The sequence below is a fragment of the Pipistrellus kuhlii genome, unplaced genomic scaffold, assembly GCF_014108245.1.
Source record: "Pipistrellus kuhlii isolate mPipKuh1 unplaced genomic scaffold, mPipKuh1.p scaffold_m20_p_5, whole genome shotgun sequence".
NCBI lineage: Eukaryota > Metazoa > Chordata > Mammalia > Chiroptera > Vespertilionidae > Pipistrellus > Pipistrellus kuhlii.
The window spans coordinates 8,332,071-8,355,721 of NW_023425551.1; the positions used below are offsets into that span (position 1 = coordinate 8,332,071).

Below are 23,651 nucleotides of genomic sequence, written 5' to 3' on the forward strand. Positions count from 1 at the left end.
TATAATTATCTATTTAAAACAGCATGTTATGCAATACTGTCATATTTTTAAAAATGTTCAGCGTATTAAAAGACATTTCCAAATAGCTGTAGCAAACCCCATTCATTCATTCATTCATGCATTCAGCTGTTCACCAAACATTCCCTGTGGGCTGCCAAGTGCTAGATGTTGCTTCAGGTACTGGAGATGGAGATGGGAGAGGAAGGCACCAAAAAGGTAACTTCTGTTCTCATGAGGCTCACATCCTAAGGGGTTGGAAAGACAATAAACATACAAGGAAATGAATAGGTGATCTAACAAATGCTAAGTAGAAAGTACAGTAAGACCAAGGGACACAGGGTGACGGCACATTTTATATTGATTTGTCAAAATAGCCATTCTGGTGAGGTGCCATTGAGCAGACACCCACTCACATGAAGGGAGGGAAGAGCCAGTGAGGGAAGAGTTTCAGGCAGCAAGAACAAAAACCAAAATGTCTAAAACATTCTAATAAGTGATTTAAAAAAATCACTTTTTGCTGAAACCAGTTTGGCTTAGTGGATAGAGCATCGGCCTGCGGACTGAAAGGTCCCAGGTTTGATTCCAGTCAAGGGCATGTACCTTGGTTGCGGGCACATCCCCAGTAAGGGGTGTGCAAGAGGCAGCTGATCGATGATTCTCTCTCATCGATGTTTCTAACTCTCTATCCCTCTCTCTTCCTCTCTGTAAAAAAAAAAAATCAATAAAAAATATTTTTAAAAAATCACTTTTTATCACATATGGCCCTATATAAAACACCTTCCGAAAAAAATGTAAGTCGTGATTTCTCCAATATAGAGTGTTTCCAGTGTTACTATTCAAGTGTTCTATTAAGCTTCTCTATCAACCCAGGTCCTTCAGGAAGGGGCGCCCCAGGCGGAGGGGGGCGGGAGACAGGGCTGAGGACAGACATAGGGATGAATCTCCCTGTCAGCCCCTGATGTCCCAGAACCCGGTCAAGGCCCCAAAGGAGGGGCATATCGAATCCTAGTGGCCTGAACAGAAGAATTCTACTTGCCATTTCACACTAAATGCTGCTTTGTTTTGTTTCAGTGGTACAGTGAGGATGTACATGTAAGAACAATGATCATACTTCATGCTGTTTCAGACACTAACTCCCCACCTCCACCCTACATGCCCTACATGGTGTTGAGCATGTTAGATTCTTAATAAAGGTATTTGATTAACCGAAGGCCATGCGTGCAAAATTATTTGCAAGTTAAAGTTTTTAATGGGAAATGATTCCTTGTCAGAATACTCTGGGTGTGGTACGGAATCACTATTTGGATCTAATATTTTCATTTGCAACTCTACACACTCATCCCTACACATACAAAAACTGACTTAAAAGGAAAAACACATGACAAAGGAGGAGATATATTAAAAGACTTTATTCACAATAGAGAAATTTTACAAATATAGTTTTTAAAAATTATGTGTCAATCTATTACGTTTCCCATAACATTAAAGATTTATATAAAGTTGGAAATGACAGAATGGATTTATGCACAAATCAAAAACAATCATTGTAAAGGATGGATAACACATATGAAGGAATTATGTCAAACATCGAGTCCTGAAAATCGCCATACAATTTTTATGTGTATTAATTGCATGAAGTATACCAAAAACACATACAGAGAATTAAGTGCTATTTTCATTATTTGCCTTTTAGGTGAAATTGCTGAAAATGAATGAAAGATGTGTCTACCTAAAGACATCAGTTATTTAAAATAATTAACACAAAATATAACTTTAATTAAATTATATCACTAATTATTAATCTCTTGCTTACATTTTTGTTGTTTTGGGACTTAAGTTAAAAAAAATCGAAGTTCTATAATTGAAAAAACATTATTCTTGCCATTGGCAGAACAATGTCTAGTGCAATCTTTTGGCCTACTTATACCAGGATACAGAAGGGTACATTATAATGCAGGGTGTATGTAAGCCTGATATTAAAATCCTACCTGCTGTAACAATACATACCAGCTCTGTGCTCTTTCAAATCAAATTTAAAAGCAAAGAAAAGAAGATAACTTAAATTGTTAGCCCAAGGATGCTTACATAAAAATTATAACCTAAATACATAGGGCCTTTTTTTTGTAATAATCTTTTATATTTTGCCTTTATGGTCTGGGACAAAAGAACTCTCACTACCCATTCATTTCATAAGGTGAGCTGACATACGAGTGGAAGATATTCTGGGTTTCAAAACACATTAACTTGGCAATAATGACTTACAAAGGATGTCCTTAATTTACTAACTTTATTAATTTATTCTTTGTATACCAATGTACAATATGGGGGAAAAGAGCAGGTTACACAAGGTGGTCCTTTCAGACAAAAGAAATATTTTGAAACACTTTTAAAAGCTGAAAGAGCTAAACCAATTAGGTCTATAGAGATCCAAGAAGATAACTGTCTTAGAAAATATTAGGTTGAGCCATACGAAATGGTTGATATTGGATAATTTTTAAACTACAAATGCAGCAACTTCAGCTTAATCCACGGGGCTGTACTGATCCATTTGACCACTGTAGGTGGAGAATGCAGGTGGTTCAAGTCTTTGTACCTCAGAATATACATCACCCTATTAGCTCTTTGGGTCACATATATAATATGACCCAATCTGATGAGAAAACACAAGATATCACCAAATCTATTCTAGGAAAGCACTCCTACCTCAGCACAGTGCTTTGAAGAACCATGTCATTATTTTGATCTGCTATCGGATCGTAAGGGATTGGGAGCATCCATTCCTACATATTCTTTCTAAGCTGGAACATCTATATCGAATTTAACCAGGACTATATTCTTATTTGACCTAAAAGTTTATTAGATTTTCCTCAGTTGACCACCGAGGAATAAATACATTGTTAAAGCTTCTTTCAGAGTTAATTCTGCTTTCATGAATGAAATAATTTACTACATTTGAGAAAGGGCCCATGTAAATTCCAAAAAATCTGATTCAGATGTAATGTTTTCTTTACTTCAAGGGAAAAAAAAGATGAAATGCAAATGAAAAGATCATTTGAAATATTCATCCTCTCTTTAGAGATACCCGATTCTTCATATGTTCAGTAAAAAGCGAAAGCTAACACACTAAGAGTGATACTATTTCCCTTTAAAAAACATAATTGAGCAATAGCAGAGATCTGCCAAACTTGCAAACTCACTTCGCTGTGTGGTGGGGAATGGAAGAAATTAACCAGCACATGATCCAGAAATGACACAGGACATTTCAAGTAAAATTTGAGAACTAATTCACAAATTTGGAAACACTAACATAATTCACCAACAGAAATATACTGCGGTTCCAGTAAAATGAGGTCAACATGAGATGATCTTTTTGGAATGGCATTCTATTTTGAATTAATCTGTAGGTAAAGTATTTTAGAAGACATTCTATCAAATAATGATAGACCCGCATAAGGAGGCTGTCACAGTTATAAGATCTGTCTCTGGTGGATAGACAAACCATAATCACATGAAATTAAAAAGGAAAAAGCTTTTTTTAATATTTAATTTATTATTATGGCTTTTTGCAACATGGCAAAACATTACAGCTTAAAGCAGACACTATCTCCTCATAGAGGAGGGAAAAGTTTTGCAGTCAAATCAAAACTGTAATTAAGAGGTCACTGGTATACCATTTTATCCAGTCTAATAAAAATGATACTACACCTTCATGAACTCCAGAGATAACAGATTACGTGAAGTAAGAAAATCTGTGATCTACTGACTAAATACTAAAGGATATGATAAGGAATTTGCGTCCCATTTAAGCCTATGATAAAAAAACATAAAAGACTGCAAAAACAATTTTAGAACTTAGAATAATCACAGACCTACTAATAAAATTCATCATGGGCCTGGATAGCAGAAGAGGGACTATTAAGGAATGCAGTGATGGGAATGAGCAGAGGAAAATGTGAAATGTCTTGTCTTTATCCATTGACTTCCACTTCTTTTTCATTGGTGCAGAGCTTAGGGAGGAGATGGGCCTCAGTATTGAAGATCCAATGTTCCAGCGGAAGTAGATCGTCGTCAGAAAATATTAAGTACAAATATCTAGAGGGAGAAACACGAGTGTATGAAGCAGTAAAACCACAGAGGTACCAGGGACAACAGTCAAGTACAGCAAAGATCTGAGGGAATATACACAGTAATACAGAGTCAAGAAGCTACTCTGGGCTTTGAGCCTAGAGTACCAGAACTGTGAAAGCAGGCCCGAGCCAGCAAACTCCCACGATGACCGCAAATAAACCTGCAATCATCGCCATGCATGTAGGTTAGCATTCAGAGGCAGCCATGCGTGCTCGTGTCTGAACGTGCTCATGATAAAGACATGGACAGAGGCCTGCCCAGCTTCCTCGGCCATGGACTTGCAGATGATTTTTACTCACTTTAGTGTCTCCGCCAGGAAGAAGCTCTGCTGCACGTCATCATAGCTGTCATGATTGAGGTAAACATCCCTGAGGCCTGAGTAGCCCCCGCTCACCTTGCAGTGATTCTCCAGAGCCTGAATGACCAAGAGGATGGGAAAAAATGGTCGCGAATCAGTTAACCGACTGTCACTAATTTTTATTACTAGATTGTCAGATTAAAATAAAACGTGGATTCAAATTGAATTGCTAGATTAGAACAGCTTTAGTTGAAATTAAACACACACACACACACACACAAAAAAAAAAAACACCAAAAACCCTATCCAATGTAAATATAAATAAAGCATGAAAAGTTGAGGGGCATGTGGACAATATATCTTCTCATCCAATTGAAAACTGAGTTTTGGAATAAATTTTTAGTCATATTTACCATTTCCTACTGTAATCTACAGCAGGGTTCATCAAACGATGGACTATAGGCTAATCCCGTCTGCTGTCTGTTTTGGTAAATTAAGGGTTCTGGAGCCACGGCAATGAATGTCTGTGTCTATTGCTTTACTATAATGACAGTTGAGTAGTTGCGTATGGCCCCCAAACCTAATTCTCTCCATCCCTTACAGAAAACATTTGCTGACCCCTGGTCTAGAAAGATTACTCATATTAAATGGGATTAGAAACCACTGGTGAAAAAAAAACGTGCCAGACCAAAAACAGCTGCTACTATAAGCAGAACATCTTATTGCTTAAAATTCCATTGCGGAGTACGAATTAGTGTTACTGGTGAAAGAGATAAAAGTGGAAAATGGAAAGCAGTGGGAAAGATGTGGTTGGCATCTATTTCTAAAACACATTTTTATTTTCTTTGGTCTGGGCTGGAAGAAGATGGGATGAATCCACTGGTAACCATGTAGGGAGAAGGAACCTACCTTCCTGCACCTGTCTGGCTACAATGAGTATTTGGATAAGAGATGGGATGGGCGGGGTTGGAAAGAAAATTTAGGTAACAACCGAAAATAACTTGCCTTTTACATTGTCTGCTGCCACGAAGTTGACTAGTCTTTTCTTTAAAATTAATTTTATTTAAAAAAATATATATATTTTATTGATTTTTTACAGAGAGGAAGGGAGAGGGATAGAGAATTAGAAACATCAATGAGAGAGGAACATCGATCAACTGCCTCTTGCACACCTCCTACTGGGGATGTGCCCGCAACCCCTTAAGGTACATGCCCTTGACCAGAATCAAACCTGGGACCCTTCAGTCCACAGGCTGACACTCTATCCACTGAGCTAAACCGGCTTCGGCAAGTTGACTAGTCTCTGTATTTTGAAATCACATTGGCTGCTTTGTTAGTTGCCAGGCCTAGTCAGCTCTAAAAAAGTTATTTCCTACTCACCACATTCTATTACTCTTATCAACTATACAGTCACATCGAAATTGCCATCTGAAATCTGGTTCTAATTCATAGAATGTGCACAAAAAAAAATAAACTTTAAGACTATAAAACCTAATATTTATAACAAAATAAAGGAACTATAGAACACATTAACAAGGTAAAGATCTTCTTAGATTCTCATGTCATTTTAAATTTATTTTTCAGTTTTCTCTTATAAAACATAACCCTGCCCTTCTTTTCTATGTATATAATTATACTCCATTTTTCTCCCATTCAGCCAAACTAGCAAAAAAAGATGGAGAACACAGGCCCTGCCATATTAGTTGAGAAAGATCGTTATTGGCTAGAAAAAGCTTTGGGAGGAAAACAGGGCTCTCAGAACGCAGAGCCCAGAAAGGAGGGGAGAGAGAAGGTGAGTCCCGTGAGCAGGGATGCGGCGCTGAGGGCTCGGCCTCCCTCTGCAGATGCTGGCAATGAAGAAACTGCTTTGGCACACCAGGGCTGGAGGGCGGCAGGCACAGAGCCCGGGGTCACGAGAAGCATTTAATTACCAGCTGAAGAAACTCTAACTGGCGGGCTCCGTGCATAAAGAAAATGTCTCATGATCTGGTGCTTTTTAAAAGCCCCCGGGAAAATAAGACCGACTTCAAAAATAAAACGCTTTGATTATATTCTCAGTGGCACACAATGAACCAAGAGGGCGAAAGCCCACAGAAAGGGACTTTCGGGTCCAATTACTAATTTTTCCTTCCTTTCTTGATCAAAGTTCCTTTTGATAAAAAGTTAAATACCAGATACAATGGAGGTTAAAGATTGTTTGTAAAAAAAAAAAAAAAAAAAAGATGGAGATTTGGGAGAAATGAATCCGTTCATTATTATGGAACATAATGAAATCTTATTTCCCGATACTTCCCTAAAAAGTAATTGAACCACTGAGCTTTTTCGTGGGTTTTCTCTGGAAGTTCTTCGGCGATCAGCTAATGAGAGTGTCAGGCCGCTCTCCCTCCCGTAGAAATTTCTATAAGCGCCATCATTTTTTGCTTTGGGGCTGGCAATGTCCAAAGCATTTCCTCTTTTCAGTTCACCCCAGTTGTCCTTTCTCTCCCGCAGTCTTAGTGTGGAGAGCCGTAGTCGTTAGGAATACAATGTAGAGTTTTAGAGGAGGGAGTCGTGTCTCAGGGCTGGACTTGCTAACTGTGTGTGGCCTCAGAGGTTGCTGGACCCAGGGTTGTTGTGACAGTAAAACAAGATGAAGACACAGTCGGCACAATACAGGGCTCTGTTAGCGGTCGAGAGAGGCCTAGCTTCTTTTATTTAATTTTTTTAGGCTTTTGGTAAATAAATTTAAAAAAATGCTAAAGATGCATTTTATTTTATTTTTTAATATATTTTATTGATTTTTTACAGAGAGGAAGGGAGAGGAAGAGAGAGTTAGAAACATTGATGAGAGAGAAACATCAATCAGCTGCCTCCTGCACCCCCTCCACCCCCCACTGGGATGTGCCCGCAACCAAAGTACATGCCCTTGACTGGAATCGAACCTGGGATCCTTGAGTCCACAGGCCAATGCTCTATCCATTGAGCTAAACTGGTTAGGGCCAAAGATGCATTTTAAATAAAAAGAAAAACCTTCATGTCAAGTCTAAATTTTAAGACTTTAAATATGTAAATCCAGGGACAAGCAGCTCTCCTGGACCCCATAACAGGCTCTGATTTTACAAAATCTCAACAGTGGAAGGATGTATCTACTCGGCAGAGTCTGATCAGAGTATCATTTTACTGAAGTCTGTTCTTTGGATCCAGTCTCGGCATAGGGACCGCCTCAGTTTTAGTAAATGCTTACATTACTTATTAGTGACCGTAAGTGAATGGGACTTGCTAATAGCAAAGAAAGGATAGGAGAATGTTTAGCAAAGAAGGATAGGAGAATGTTTACACTGACTGGAGCTCTAAACAAAAGAAGGAACACAAACCTGACCCCAAGTGACTGAAACTTTTTAGGGGGCGAAGGTAAGAGAATAGTGGGCAGCATGAGTTCAGTCCTCAGCTGGAAAGCGTCACTGTGAGAACAGAGAAGCCTTGTCTTACCTACCAGGTTAGAGAAGCAGCTGTTCAACGGAGATGACTCCAAGAGCAGACCCCAGAGAACAATGCTAATAAGAAGGCCAACTCGTGGAGTTTGGTCTGAGAATCAGGCAAAACAGACAGATCAAAGAGTCTGAAAACAGGCATGAAGCCTGGGCAGGCAGAAGCAGGAACTGGGAAGACAAATCATTCTCTGAGAGCCAAAATGTCCATGTGTAAAAGGCTGGATTCAGGGGAGAAGAGAAAAATGTTTGTGCAAATAAAGAAATGAACAGTCCTACATAAGGCTTCTCCACAACTCTAGCCCAGTGGAGACATGGTATAATGTACACATACCTACATTTATAGACATTATATAGACATTATATAATCCACATTTACCTACACATATATGAATGTATGTGTATAACTTATCGTAAGAGCTTTATCAGAATATTCATTATGTATGTTTAATTAGGAGGAACTTAATATAGTTCTTCATGACATTTTTGAGAAAAAACAGGTAGGTGGTTTTCCTGTTAGGACAGTGCCCTGGTGCTTGAACACCTGTGACTAATGGGTCGCTTGTAACCTGTAGAGGGGTCTCCAGGGTTGTACATGGGCCTCTATACCTTCCTATCTTGCCTTCAGACACGGAGAGCAGGTTTAACAAGTGTACCACTGAAAGAAGGCTGGGAAGGGGGTGCTTGTTAGAGATAGGACAGAAGTATGGGTGAAAACAAGCCCATAATAAAGGAGATGATTCAACAGTCGTCAATGTACTCATTAACATCATTCGGCCATTGTTTCGATGTAAGCTAGGGGTTTTCTAAATCTATTAAAGGGACAAGTTGGACCACAGGCTGTAGGAATTAGCCCTCAGGAGAGCGGTTTCTGAGTCACAGTGCTCAGACCTGAAAGAACACAGCTGGGAACCATGTCAGGAGAAAGTGGAGGAAAAGGGTGAGTGAGGGAGGAACAGCTGGCAGAAGGTGCAGTCTTCAGATAACTGAGGAGCCAAATTGTACAAGAGAGAGGTTATTTTTTTCTAAAACACAGAACTGTGAATTCTGGTTTTAAAAGGAGTAACTTCCTAATACTTCTGGCCAATAAAAAATGACATGAACCATGTTATTCGTAGCATATTCCTTTTTGCTACAAAGTCCTTGAATTGATGAGGAATAGCCATCTGGCAAAGATCGGCACAGGAGTCTTTCCTTTGCGTGGAATCTGGACTAGGTAATTTTTTAAGGGCCCCTATGTTTTAGTTTGGGTAGGATACAAGAAATTGGGGGGAGATGAAATCAGGAAGTGGGGAGAGGGAGCCAGGGAAGTGAGAGGAGCCAGGGAAACATGCCATGTGCAACCAGGGCTCCCTCCCGCCTACCCCTCTGAGGAACCACGCAGAACACATCTCAGGAGAATTCTTGGAAGAAGGAAGACTGGGAAAGCCACCCGCCCACTCCAGTATCTCACTGGAGGGACCAGGAACTCTCCCCCACTTCCCAGACCAGGGCCAGCTGCCTGGGGAGAAACTCTGAGTCCGAAAAGTCAACGGGCACTTGGGGTAATGCTGCCAGCACGTGGGGCATCACCCACCACAGCCTCAACACCTACACAGGGGTCCGAGGGCATGCACCAGTGAACTGAGTGTTGCCTACGAATGATGTCTGTGCTTTAGAAGAGGCAAGAACCCCTAGCACTCCTCTCTCTCCACTGCATCTCAAGTCCCAGCAGCAGTTACCAGGGGCAAGAACAGGAAGATCCCTGCATTGGGACATGGTGAAACAATTTCTCATCCTATCCTACACTAAGAGGTGGCAGCAGGCAAAATCCCTAGCCCCTCACATCAACCTTCTTACTTCAACAAACTCCCCCAAAGAACAAGCGAATCAAAGCTTCGGCCTGCGGACTGAGAGGTCCCAGGTTCGATTCCGGTTCGATCTTGGTTGCGGGTACATCCCCAATGGGGGATGTGCAGAGGCAGCTGGTTGATGTTCCTCTCTCATCAATGTTTCTAGCTCTCTATCCCTTTCCCTTCCTCTCTGTAAATAATCAATAAAATATATATTTTTAAAAAGCTTCTTTTTGAGCAAGTCTCTGTCATACAACTTTCACATTCTAACATCTCCAAAATTGTCATGACACAATTTAATTGGTAGGGCTGTACTTTCTTAGTGGTACATAAAAAAAAAATGGTGTTTTAGACTTGATGAAAAACATCATTCCTGCTATTTTTAATTTAAATTGATATTTCCAAAATGAGCACTAGCCTTAATTCCTTTGCTGGCTTATTGAAGACCAAAATAATTCCCTATCAACAGAGCTTAGATGAAATGTAATTTAAATACATTTTTCAGAGAAAATATATCTAAAGAAATTGAAATTACCACTGACTAACTATAATTAAAAAACTGCAAAAAATTTTTTAAAAAGGCCCAAAGAATTGCTACGAGTGATGACTAGTGATAAGACACACACTAAATGAGCAGGGTAATAAGCAAGATTTATCAACGGCTTCCTGAGATATTAAATTTTAGACAAAGGCAATATTCGTCATAGATTTCTTGAGAGAAGTTTCTCCTAACGGACTGTTTTTAAAGAGAGCAAACTTTCTAAGGAAAAGTGTGGAGAATGAGAAAGCGAAATGAAAGCCTTTGCTTGTTCTCATCCCCTGAATTTCCTCCCACTCGTTTTAGAAAAACACCTCTTAAAATTAGACAACATTTGATGCACACCCTGTAGGGTGCCTCTGCTGGCATCCACACACAACAGTTTAGTTTGGAAAGATGATATGCCATATTCGGCAGGAAGAGGCCCAAGAGATGACCAAGAATTAAATCAGTACACTGGGCAGGTGGAAAGCTTATCGACATTCAGAGAAACCTGAACTTGCAGAAAGTAGTTCTTCCACAGGTTATTTATAAAACTAAGTAGCTAATTTACTCTAAGTAAAAATATGTACTGTATTATCATTTCAATCCCCAAAGACTAATAGAGAACACACACACACACACACACTCACACACACACAGTGTTTCTTGGAACAGACAGCAGGCAAGGGGTGACTATCACCAAGATGCCTATCACTCTGTGTGGAGTTAAGTGGTCATCACTTCTAGATGTAGGAACTTAATTTTATAATATGCCTTTCTAGATATCACTTTCAATTCTCAATCTCTCTCTCTCTCTCTCTCTCTCTCTCTCTCTCTATATATATATATATATATATATATATATATATATGTATATATATATATATATATGTATTAAGCAGAGCAAAAAAACTGAAGCCAAATATGCAGGATGACCTAAATGTAAACACTCAGTCTTGAATGGGAAAAGTCTGGTCAAAGCTTTAACAATTATAGAAAATTTGATATGCAAGGTTTATCTGTACATGCTACATTTTTTTTTCTGAGACATTTATCTATATGAAACACAAGCAAATTAAAATTTTACCTCTACAGCTTCCCAGGCCCATTTCCTGTACTTTGGATCATGAGTCAGTCGCCACATGTACATGTAAGTCTCTACAACCTCTGGCCGTAGGATGTAGTATTTTTCATTTTGCCTTGTAGCAATGGCCTCAACACCACCGTCAAATCTGAAAGCTTCTGGTCCCAGTTTCACAACTAAAGAATATGGAATCAGTAACAAAGGTTATTGTCCTGAATAATGCTTAGTGTCTAGAACTTAAATGAAACTAGAAAGCAGTTTACAACAGTCAAGAACAATGCCATATCACTTTAATAGTTATAAACATTATATCTATCATATCTATAATATATAAAAGGCTAAGCCACTGTCCAACCAGTAGCTATGATAAACACTGAGCACCAGGGGGCAGATGCTCAAAGCAGGAGCTGCCAAGCTGCTGTGACTTGGCAGTGGTGGTTTTCGGGTGACTCATCCGGAACCAGAGAGGCGGGAGCCTGATTTTGGGGTGCATCACCCGAGAATCACCCTCTTGTAATCTTGGACCCCTCGGGGGATGTCAGAGAGCAGATTTTGGTCCGATCTGCAGACCGCACCTGCACAAGGGACCCCCACCCCCCTCACTTCACAGTCGACCTTTGAGCTGTGGTGTCACCCAGGTGTAGCCGGCTGGGGAGGGATTGCGGGAGGTTTGCTCCAGGGTGTGCCCGGCCCATTTTGCCCAGTCCCACCCCACAGGCCACTTCTAATTAATTTCATTTCAATGTGCATGAGGTAGTAGTAGTAAATAATACTCAATATACATTTTTGTTGTTGTTAATCCTCCCAAAGATATTTTTCCATTGATTTTTGGAGAGAGTGGAAGGGAGGAAGGAAAAGGGGCAGGGAGAAGCAAAAGAAAGAGAAACATTGATATGAGAGAGACACATCAATTGGTTGCCTCCCGCCCATGCCCCAGCTGGGGTGTGAGATTGAACTTGCAACCCAGGTATGTGCCCATCACTGGGAATAGAACTCATGACCCTTCGATTTGAGGGCTGATAATCTAATCACTGATAATCTAACACTGGCCAGGGCTATTTCATATACTTTAAAATTCAGTCATCTAAGGTTAATGATTCTACATTTTCTTCCATTTAACCAAGTTATTGAGCACCCAGTGGTTAGGTGGCAAGGTCCCAGGAAATACCTTATAAGCTAGCTAGAAAATCAGTGGTGTGGATTCTAAGTCATTATGTCATGAGAGGTTATTTAATCTTTGTGCTCCAAACCCTATTTTATAAGGAGGGAGTCAAAGTCAAAATCTCATTCATAGAGACACTGGAGAGATTAACGATAATTTACAAAAATATATTACATCTCTTTAGCAGTGAGACAGAAACTCTCATCCAATGTTATTTACCTAAAGCAAGGCCAGTAAATTAGTCTGGCCTAATGTTTTAGGCCTGGATTTCCATTTCTTGGCAAGCTAAGAGTAAGTATTTTTATGTAGCAAAGCAGTTATCTTTTAAGTTGAAAACACACATGCCTTTAACATATTAATCATGATTATCAGGTTTCATCAGGCACAGCGGCTATTCTTTTGAGGACAACAATGACCAAGTCCCTTACTGAACGAGATAAGAGCATGTGGCAATAGACTGCAGATGAAGAAGAACATGCACTCACACGTGCGGTTGTAGGATTCATGGCAGGTACGTGCAATCTCGGCTCCGAGCTGAAGGTAGTGCTGGGTCAGGCCCTCCGGGGCATCTTCTGCCCCCAGCGCAAACATGCCCCCAGCAAAGCAGGTCAGGTGGCCCATCTTGTGCTCCAGGAGGCCGCCTTTCCACTCGGCGATGTACGTCAGCCCCCTGCTGGACTTGCGGATCAAGTGAGTCTCGATTGCCTGAAAATAACACTTATTTTCAGCATTTGCAATCTCTTCTTAAATTTACACTAAAACATGTACCCCTTTCTCCCCCACAATTACTTCATAGAAGGACTAGGGCTGTGACAGTGTCTGTACTTTTTATACTATCATCAAAAAAGAAGGGTTTTTAGGAAGCATGTTTGGGAATAGTAGACACGCATAAAACTTGTCATAGAGAAGAATAAATGAAAATGAATACACAGGTAAATAAAACTTTCCCTACCTTTATTCTAAGCAAACAAAATAAACATACTACTGTGCTCATTTACTGTGGTTAAGCTAATTTTATTGATGACCCAGTTATTACATTAATATTTCATTCTTATTTGATGCAACTGAACATCTTACCGTATTTTTCCGGCGTATAAGACGACCCCCTAATTTTACAGTTAAAACATAGGTTTAGGCCTATATTCGCTGTTAAGACTACCCCCGACTTCCGAGGCAACACCAGTTCTTTTTTTAATAGACCGCCTCTCTGACTCTGGCCAATCTGAGCAGGCTTTTTACTATCAGATTTACAATCTGAGCAGGCTTTTTACTAGAACACAGTGTACATGTTCTGTACCTGAAGCTACACTGTGTTCTAGTAAAAAGTCTGCTCACATTGGCCAGAGTCAGAGAGGCGGTCTATTAAAAAAAAAACTGGTGTTGCCTCGGAAGTGGGGGGTAGTCTTATACAGCGAATATAGGCCTAAACCTATGTTTTAACTGTAAAATTAGGGGGTTGTCTTATACGCGGAAAAATATGATAGCTATTTACATGTCTCAGAGTACAAATTACAACAAAGTCCCTTAAGCAGATATCTGTTCATCAGCCAAAAAATGATTCTTTCTACATAGCAAGAGCTATAGCTTTTGAGCATGAATTAGAGAAACATTATTACCCTGTTACAGACCCTGCATAAAGCAGTATATTATTTTTGGCAGGATTCTGACCAAATTGCTACTTTTTAATATAACTAAGTTCCAAGGCCTCCAAAGCAATGTTTGTATGGCAACTGGCAAATGTAAGGATGGGAAAGTAGCTCTAAAAAATCTAAAAAATGTTGTATTACCCTCACTGGTTTAGCTCAGTGGATAGAGCATTGGCCTGCGGACTGAAGGGTCCCAGGTTAGATTCCAGTCAAGGGCAATGTACCTTGGTTGTGGGCACATCCCCAGTGGGTGGTGTGCAGGAGGCAGCTGATCGATGTTTCTCACTCTCTATCCCTCTTCCTTCTTCTCTAAAAAATCAATAAAATATATTTTTAAAAAATGTTGTGTGACGTGTATAGAGAATTATTTAGGAAAAAAGAGTATTGTATAGTTTGTTATTTTTATCCTATATTAGAAAAAAAATTAGTTTGAGGAAGCCTGTAGAATCCTGATTGTCTCTAATATATCATCTGCCCAGGTACCGTTCACTCCAATGGCCCTGTGATTGGGTGAGCATCTCTCACTTTGGATTCTTAGCATGGTCTCCAGAGAAGGCCATGGCAGCCAATTAGAAGTCCAGGGTACTTTATTATTAAAGAACCTTAAAGGAAACCCCCCAAACCATACCACTCTTGCATTAGACACTTTCTAAAACCCACTTGCAGCTAAAACGGATGAACTGTATCTCTAGCAATTCAACTATACAGAACAATAATGTACGGTACCCTCTCTGTGATAATAAAGATCTATCTCTGGCCGAAACCGGTTTGGCTCAGTGGTAGAGCGTCGGTCTGTGGACTGAAATGTCCCAGGTTCGATTTCGGTCAGGGGCATGTACGTTGGCTGCGGGCACATCCCCGGTAGGGGGTGTGCAAGAGGCAGCTGGTCGATGTTTCTAGCTCTCTCTTTCTCTCCTTTCCTCTCTGTAAAAAACCAATAAAATATATTTAAAAAAAAAAAAAGATCTATCTCTGTAAATACAACTGGACAAAGAAACTCTGCCGTGTAAGACATGGCTACTTGTCAAAATCAGAAGTTTAAGTGTTCTAGCTGTGCTTTCTAAGTTGAAAACACAATGGATTGAAAGTGTTTTTACTATTAAGAGAAACAGAAACACGTTGACTTCAATTGTTCTTAATGGATTTTCCTGTCAATGATCTGTCTAAATATAATGTGTTGAAAGCTGTGTGGGTATAGTTCTAGAAACTGAAGGAAAAATACTTCAAAGGATATTTTAAATTTGCTTTTCCGGGAACAGCAGGTTTTAGGTATGAGAATAATTAAAATGTCTGCCAGGATAGTAATTAAAAAGTGACATAAAGGAAACCACAATGTATGGAGAGGAACTCGCTAGGTTAAAACCTAAACCCCAGAGGAATGAAGAAAAAGAAACCTGGAAGAGTAAGTAGGCTTTTGATGTCCATCCTGTGCCTGAATAGAGGCTGTGCTAAATGCAGGCCAGGGTCCTAGCTGAGGGGTTTTAGTTCTCAGATGTGAAATAGCAGAGTTGTGTGGGGACCAATGTGGCATTTATTCTGGTCAATCAGAGCAAAGCAAGTTGCATTTATATTCAAATGAATAAATCAGTCTCTAGCAAAACCACCCAGATCTCTTCTGAGGAAGACCAGTTTTAGAACAATGGCTACATGTTTGAAATTCCAAATTTCCATTTTTTCCCCTCCTTCCTCTACTATAAATTATTTTAAAAAATTTACTATTCTAGGTTTAAAAAAAATTCTAAGAAGTCAATTTTTTGATGGTTTCACCATAATTTTACATTATTTGAGATGCCTGAATAATAATTAATGTCAAAAATGTTACCATATAAACTACTTTTAATAATCAGACGCATACTTGATTCTGCTACAAAATCTGTTTCTGAAAAGCTGGGTACAAGTTCAGGTACCTTATATAAAATAATTTTTTTTTTTTACTTTCAAATTTTATTTTCATTTTTGACTGAGGTTTAGTTTACTCTCACACTGGCCACTTCCTAAAGATTTTGCTAAGCAGTTTCTGACTTACCTCATTAACTTACTGCCCAGAAAGAAATATATATGTGAGTACGGAAGTCCTATTCACAAATAAACCCATAGGGGTGAGGTGTTGACACAAATTTTAATCTGAATTTTTATTTCACGCTCAACCTGACATTCAGTTGTCTTGTCTGTAATACAACTGTCATGCAATCTGTAACACAAGGTGAATAACATCTAAACTGTGAGGAAATAAATCAGAACTTTAGAGTATCCACCTAACACTTCTTCGCACACAGTCCTCAATTCAACAAGTGTTTGTTCCCTCTCATTCCTCCCCCGTTTTAAAGGACCACTGAAAACTGTCAATAAATATTAGGGTGGCTTCAGATTTTTATTTGAGAGTACTGTCCATGTATCTCTGGAGATAAGTTTATTTCAAATGTATAGGTGGGCCATTTTAACTTAGTCAATTTTCAGAATATAAATTCAGGATTTTTTTCCTCTCCATAATTGTAATGGACTCTAAGCACAGAAATATTCTTTTTCTTTTTTTTTTTTTTTAGATATGCAAACCTTTTCCTTTCAGATATGTAAATCCTCACCGAGGTTTGAATTATGTAAAAAACTTAATTGCCCTCTGAGAACTGCATACATCGAGTATGACTATTGTTATAGTTACGTTAGCAGATAGTTTACTCTTCCTCACTGGAAATAATTTGAAACTCACTTATGTAGTATTCCATCATCCCCCCCCCCCCCCCCCCCGTTAAAGCTTGATTGAATAAGTAAGTTACAAGTCAAAGCTGAGTGGCAAAGATGATTTAACTATTGGGTTTACCTGAACAGCATCAAAATACATCTGCTTAGCTTCCAGATCTGTCTTGTCAGACATTAACCATGCCTTTAGCAAATATTCATAAAAGCTGTCTCCGAGTCCTCCAACTGATACATGATCTGCAAGGGAGGGAAATGGATTTTAGAGTGATTCAGCCTTTAATTCAGATAATGCAGCAAAACTACATTAGCAATGAGGATGCGAAACCCTACGTCAACTGCAGCTTGGAGTTGCATTGAAATTCCAACAAACCTCTTGTTTTCAGAAAGATATTCTGAAACGAGCAGATGTGCTGTTAACTAATGCGATATACTCTAAATAATTACCAGGGTACTTTTGTAAGCAGGAAGATTAAAAAAAAACCCAAACCATATATACACTCTCCCACCCCCGACTAATTCCAAAAATCTGGTTCTCTAGTAAACATACCAAATGGAAATGTTTCACAGTATAAATTCTAATAAATATTTAATTGTTTAGCTCAATAACATAAACCATGGCAAAGCTATGAGTATTAGCAAATCTTTTAAAAACGTGGCTTGTTGCCTAAACCGGATTGGCTCAGTAGATAGAGCGTCGACCTGCGGATTGAAGGGTCCTGGGTTCGATTCAGGTCAAGGGCATGTACCTTGGTTGTGGGCACATCCCCAGTAGGGGGTAGACAGGAGGCAGTTGATTAATGTTTCTCTCTCATCGATGTTTCTAACTCTCTATCCCTTTCCCTTCCTCTCTGTAAAAAATCAAAAAAATATATTAAAAAAATAAAAACGTGGCTTGCAATAAAATAAGAAAGGTCAAAAACGTTGGGTGGGGTGGTAAGAAAGAAGATAGTGGCAGGAGCTTTTCTTCCTCACACATCATTCCTGCAATCCTCCGCAGCCATTTATTATGCCAGACCCACCACATACGGGACCAACACTCCTGCACCTTGTAGGGTTGGTACCCTCATTAACAATGAGAAACCTGAGCCTCACAGATGCTGAGATTACAGCCTTGTGGGTTGTGCCATCTGATTCGACTCATTCAGAGGCTGGCATGTGGGCCTGCCTGCTCTTCACCAAATAACACGACATGGGCTCCTTTGCCCTTTTATACTCTTGTTTTTCAAGCATGTGTAGCTACAAAGACAGATGTCATCCATAGAACTCACAGAGAACACGAGCATTAACAAGATGCACTTATTTTGGAAAATGGCACTGAGTGGCTACTCGGTAAACAACTGAACAGAGCAAAAATTCTAAGCCAACAAGGACTACGTCCATTCAGGCCAGAAGGACTCTCTCTGTGAAGTGGTTAAATACGGATTTTATTGGAAAAGCCCAGAATAATAGTTTTAATTTTAATGTAAAAGAGTGTTTTTTTGCAATTGTAGAGCTGGTTCTTAAAATAGCAGTGTTCGAAGTGACCTTTACCGTTTCCTAAGTAAATCACCACAGAAACCTCTGACATTTAAAGATTAAATAGACGAAGACCTATCTCGTCAATAACGAGCCCTGTTTTTACAAACATGATTGCAGGAGACAAATGTACGCGGGGCATGGCCAGGCGGGTCACTGCCCGGCTCCTGCCAGCACAACGAGGCCTGAAGGAGATAATGGGGAATGATGGCCGTGATCCAGACAGGCCCTCCGAGTTAAAGCGATGAGACCTGAAAGCCAGAAGCATGCTCTGGGCTCCCCTCCCCCCACTGCTCCTTGGTTTATGATTCTATAATAGATGCAAGAAGCCATTTTGGGCATGTGGTGATTTTTAAAAAAGGAAAAAGGGATTACATAGTGTTACATGTATTTTAACTTTTTTTTTTTTAAGCAAATGCTAGTTAATTTTTTAATTTTTAATTTTTAATTTTTACTATTTTTAATTTCCTGCTTATAAAATTTTCATGTTAGGAAAGAATAAAAATAAAGGCACATGGAGGAGAAACAAGAGAGAAAGTCCTCGGAGATTTCAGCATCTCACTCACTAAGCTTCCTCTGGTTTGGAGGACTGTTTGTGTTGGCAACAGGGCCCGTGTAAATATCTTCATGGTGGAGGAGAGAGCACGCCCGAGTTGGCCAGCAGGAAGGGACCGCCTATTGCTAGAAAGAACATATGTCGTGTTTTTACTCCCAAATGCTCTAAAGGTAATGAGCACTATTGTCACTCATTATTATATTCTTCTCCAAAGAAGGTAATGTATCCTTTTCTCCCCAATAGAAATAGTTCCCATAAAAGGATCCCTAATATTTAAAAAGAGAGAAAAAATAGCAAAAGAAGACAAAAAGAATACTCAGTAGCCTCATTTAAAAAAAATTTTTTTGTAGACTTTATCTGAACCTGAATTCCTCAGAGCAATTCCCCCGTGATGCTAGTGGCATTATACGTACATTAGTGGTGTTATAGTATTGAAAGAAGGGTGATGATTATTGCTTATTGACATGGAGCCCCACATCTGGTCTCAACAGCCACTGGATCTCTTTCCATGACTAGTGACCAGGGCCAGATGCTGTGTCTTAGTCACAGCTGAAGACCATGGGAAACTGTTCCAAGAGGATAAATAGAACCGCTATTAAGAGCAGAGGCAGAGAGAGAGAGAGAGCCAGATTGCATACAGAAGGCGTGAATGTCCACAAAATTCAAGTTAAGTGAACACCTACTAGGTGCAAGATACAGTGTGTTGGGTTAACAAATATGACTAAGACAAAGTCATAGCCCTCAAAAGTCTGGGTCTCTAGGTGGAGGGTAAGTAAATGAACCACTAGGAAAAGGACTGTGTTGGGACGAGGAGGAAGAAGGGGGTGCGTAGAGGGGGAATGGGTGCTGACAAATTCCAACAGGAGTCTTGAACACGAAGGTCTCCCAGAAGAAATGGCATTGGAGCTGGGCCTTGGTAGAATCAGAAAGAAACAGAACAGGCACAAATCTGGGCACGGCCAAGCAGGCTTGATTAAAGAATAAAAACATAAGGCTTCCTTGTGGTTGGAGCCCAGGAGAGGGTGGAGGAGGAGAGACAGGGGACTCATCGGCCCGGTTTGTTTTTCCACCAGGAAACGGACCCATAAGCAGTCCACATGTAAAGGCTCTTTGTACCAGGAAACATGGCCACATAGATAGTATTTGTGACCCGGAAGGTGAAGCCAGGATGGACCAGTACAACGGACTCTTTGTCCCTTCCCGTAGTGACTCCTAAACCCGAAGTCACAGGGAAAGTAAAACAGTAAACCCTCAGACTTTTCTTCAACTTTTGAACTTCCATGAGGAGAACTCCAAAAACCCTGGCCTTTTAAGAGAACCACATCTGGCCATTTCGTCCTTAGAAAGCTACTCCAGTTCTGCTTTATCCCAAAAACTCCAGTGGCTTTCAAACTTTTTAGGTCTTAGCACTCCTTTACATATTTTTAAAAATCTTCACCTTTGCTTTTCCCATTGCTTTCAGATAGAGTGGGGGGAGGCGGGAGAGGAGACAGAAGCATCGATGTGAGAGAAACACATCTATTGATTGCCTCCCACTCACACCCCTACCGAGCCAGGATAGAACCTGCAACCGAGGTACGTGTCCTTGACATTGAATCGAACCCACCACCCTTTGGTGTGTGGGCAGAAGCTCCAACCACTGAGCAAAACTGGCCAGGGCATCCCCTACACTTTCAAAAATGAATACACACTCCAGAAAACTTGTTTCTGTAATATTACCAATATTTACAATATTGGAAAATAAAACAGAATTTAATATATTTTCTTAATATATTTAAAACAATAATAATATACCCCTCATAACAACCTTTTTCATAAAAATGTTATATTTTTACAAAAAAGTAATTAGTGAGAAGAGTGACACTATTTCATATTTTTGTAAATCTCTTTGACATTTCCTGTTCTAGAACACAGGTGGATTTTCATATCTGCTCTATATTCCACCAATACTATATGTTGTCCTGGCTGAAACAGATGAAGAAAACCCGTCTCACAGTTATCCAGCTGCAAAGGGAAGAACATTTAAGTCTTTTCAGATTATGGTGGATATTTTTCTCTGATACTACAACAAAACATGACAAGTTTTTTTTTTTTTTTTTTTTTTTGTTTTGTTTTGTTTTGTTTTTTTTGTTTTTCCCCCCCCAAGTTAGAGTGTTTTAAAAAAGTTGCAATGTAGAATTAGAAACCATATCAATGCATTTTTGTACTATTGCATTAAAATCCATCGGTCTCCCTTGTGCTTTGAACAGATCTTTTTCATGATTTTTGTAAAAACATGCATTGGTCATTCGGAAAATACTGCTCACTCGAATTGCTCTGATCTTCCAAATGTTGACACATTTCACTATACATTTGTTAATATCACCACCAATCTCATCAGAACAGTCTTCCAGCATGGCTTAAGGCAATGAGTTCATTCCTGGTGGCGTAGACACCTTTCCCGAGATTCTAATTTTCATGCAGTTCAAACTTTCTCATCGGGACAGACACTGCCAGTTTTCCTTCAGTGCACAGGCTCATTTTCAAAAACACATCTACTAATGGCCCCACTCGGAAAAACCAGTCTGTCTTCAGCTGTTCTTTCAAGTAGAACGGGTGACTGTGAAACAGTAAGTTCAGCTCAGGACTCAGGATCACACAAGTGCTGTTCTGTGAGGCAACCGCTGTTCTTTATTAAGCAGCAGAAGTGCTTTAAGTGTACTTTGGATTTAATCACACGGAATATTACAAAGATAGGTATTCAATGGCTGAGATGTACAAGAATCAATAATTTATTTTTGCTTCATTATGAACATTCCTAAGTGAAACTGGCTTTTTTTTTCTTTCTTTTTTTCCCCCCTCCCTTCTTTTTATTCAAACCCGCTGTGAAGATTTAAAATGTGACGACTGGGCAAAACCAGTTTGGCTCAGTAGATAGAGCGTCGGCCGGCCTGCGGACTGAAAGGTCCCAGGTTCGATTCCGGTCAGGGGCATGTACCTTGGTTTCGGGCACATCCCTGATAGGAGGTGTGCAAGAGGCAGCTGATCGATGATTCTCTCTCATCAATGTTTCTAACTATCTACCCCTCTCTCTTTCTCTCTGTACAAAAATCAATAAAATATATTAAAAAAAATGTGACGACTGTTTGGAGCCTCGGCTATGGTTCTCACTTTAGTAGTTTTGCCCCTCAGTACTTTTGGAACCTCGGTGCAAATGCCAGCGCTGTGGCAGAAAGCCTCAGTGTTATCATAAAAACATCTTTGACCTTGTGGACTCTCTGAAAGGTCTCTGGGATGCCCCGTGATTGGTGGACCACACTGAGGTTACGTGGCAACCTTGGTTATGGCTTTATGATCTCAAAAGCTAGGCCTTCCCAAGCCATTACTAACACGCATAGATTTTAGCATTTTTTTCCTATTAAGTTATTCTAAAGCAGCAGTGAGGCGCAGCCATCTAAGGATATATGGCATTTAAATATAATGAAACAACTCAAATGAGAGTCAATTGTAAGGCATTCGAACACACTCGGCACAGCTAGGCATCTCACTTAGTATTCTTCACCGGCTCTCAGCTGCTGCTTCATCTACCACTGGTTTTCCAAAGCAGCTTGAGGACATTTCTCTCAGCGACTCTGAATCATTACACCGCTGGTCAAAGTCTGCCAGGATCTCCAGTGAGGGCTTCTGGCACAATTCTTTCTCCTACCCTATGGAGAACTCTACCGGCAAGAAACCGTTACCTGCTGGCTTAAAATACGCAGTTTGCTCTTTCAATTTCCCATCCCTTAAAGACTCAGGCTTCCTCTCTCATCTTGTAGTCAAGCAGAAAGAAACTGTTATGAAGTGGAATGATCTAGTAACTCTATAGAAAATCCTGATGACAGTCATTAAAACTAAGGGACAATTCCCCCGCCCCCTCACCCACAGGTTTAGTTTGTTCCAGGCTAACATTCCCCCACTACCCTGGCTAGATCTTCCCTTTCTGATCAATAGCTTTAAATGTGCTTATATGTCATCATGCTCACAGTTCCACATGAAAAGCAAAACACTCTAGTTTCCAGGTAACACTTACAGTCTGTCTAGTGACAGAAGCCTATTTATTAAAGGGACCAGGTCTTCTTTCTCCTTTTCTAAACAATCTCCACAAATACTGTGCTTTATTCTGCTTTCTCTCTCTGTTACCAGGATGGTGCTGGGTATCATAAAGAGCTAAAACAATGCTAATCTTTTTTTTCATTGTTGTTCATCCTCACCCAAGGATAGTCTTTCCATTCATTTTTAGAGAGAGTGGAGGGGAGGGAGGGGAAGTGAGGGAGAGAGACATCAGTATGAGAGACACATTGATTGGTTTCCTCCCACACTCTCCCTGAATGGGCCGAGATGTAGCCTGCAACCCAGGTATGGCCCTTAACCGGGAACCGAACCCGAGACCCTTCTTTGCACGGGCCAACACTCTAACCAGAGACACACCCACCAGGACAAACAATGATAATCTTTTAACTTACATTGACCCCACTGTCCACTACTGGGATTCAGATAGTTAGGATAAAGGCCTTGTGGTTTAACCAGTTTGTTCAGTACTGTGCGGATATTCATTACCTACAAAATAGAAAATAAAATGTTACTAGGAAAATTCAAAAAACAATTTTGGTGTCATTCTTCTCTCTTTCTTGATGATAGTTTTCCATATTAGAAAAAAAAAAGTTGATTTAAATGGTGCAGGATTAGAACAAATTAATCGCTACCAGCTTACAAAAATAACAGGCA

At 39.9% G+C, this 23,651-nt stretch overlaps 1 protein-coding gene across 2 annotated transcripts in view; it reads right to left on the bottom strand.

Annotated features, from left to right (window-relative positions):
• Nucleotides 1-1,394: 1,394 nt before the first annotated feature.
• MAN1A1 (mannosidase alpha class 1A member 1) overlaps nt 1,395-23,651 on the bottom strand; it is a 142,828-nt gene continuing 120,571 nt past the window's right edge. For both annotated transcript variants that reach the window (XM_036413235.2, XM_045573274.1), the window contains 6 exons: nt 23,390-23,483; nt 16,956-17,071; nt 12,977-13,196; nt 11,333-11,505; nt 4,428-4,543; nt 1,395-4,092 (listed from right to left, as the gene is read on the bottom strand). In XM_036413235.2, the coding sequence (XP_036269128.1) occupies nt 3,969-4,092; nt 4,428-4,543; nt 11,333-11,505; nt 12,977-13,196; nt 16,956-17,071; nt 23,390-23,483 (843 nt within the window). In that variant the 3' untranslated portion in view covers nt 1,395-3,968. The remainder of the gene's footprint in view (nt 4,093-4,427; nt 4,544-11,332; nt 11,506-12,976; nt 13,197-16,955; nt 17,072-23,389; nt 23,484-23,651) is intronic.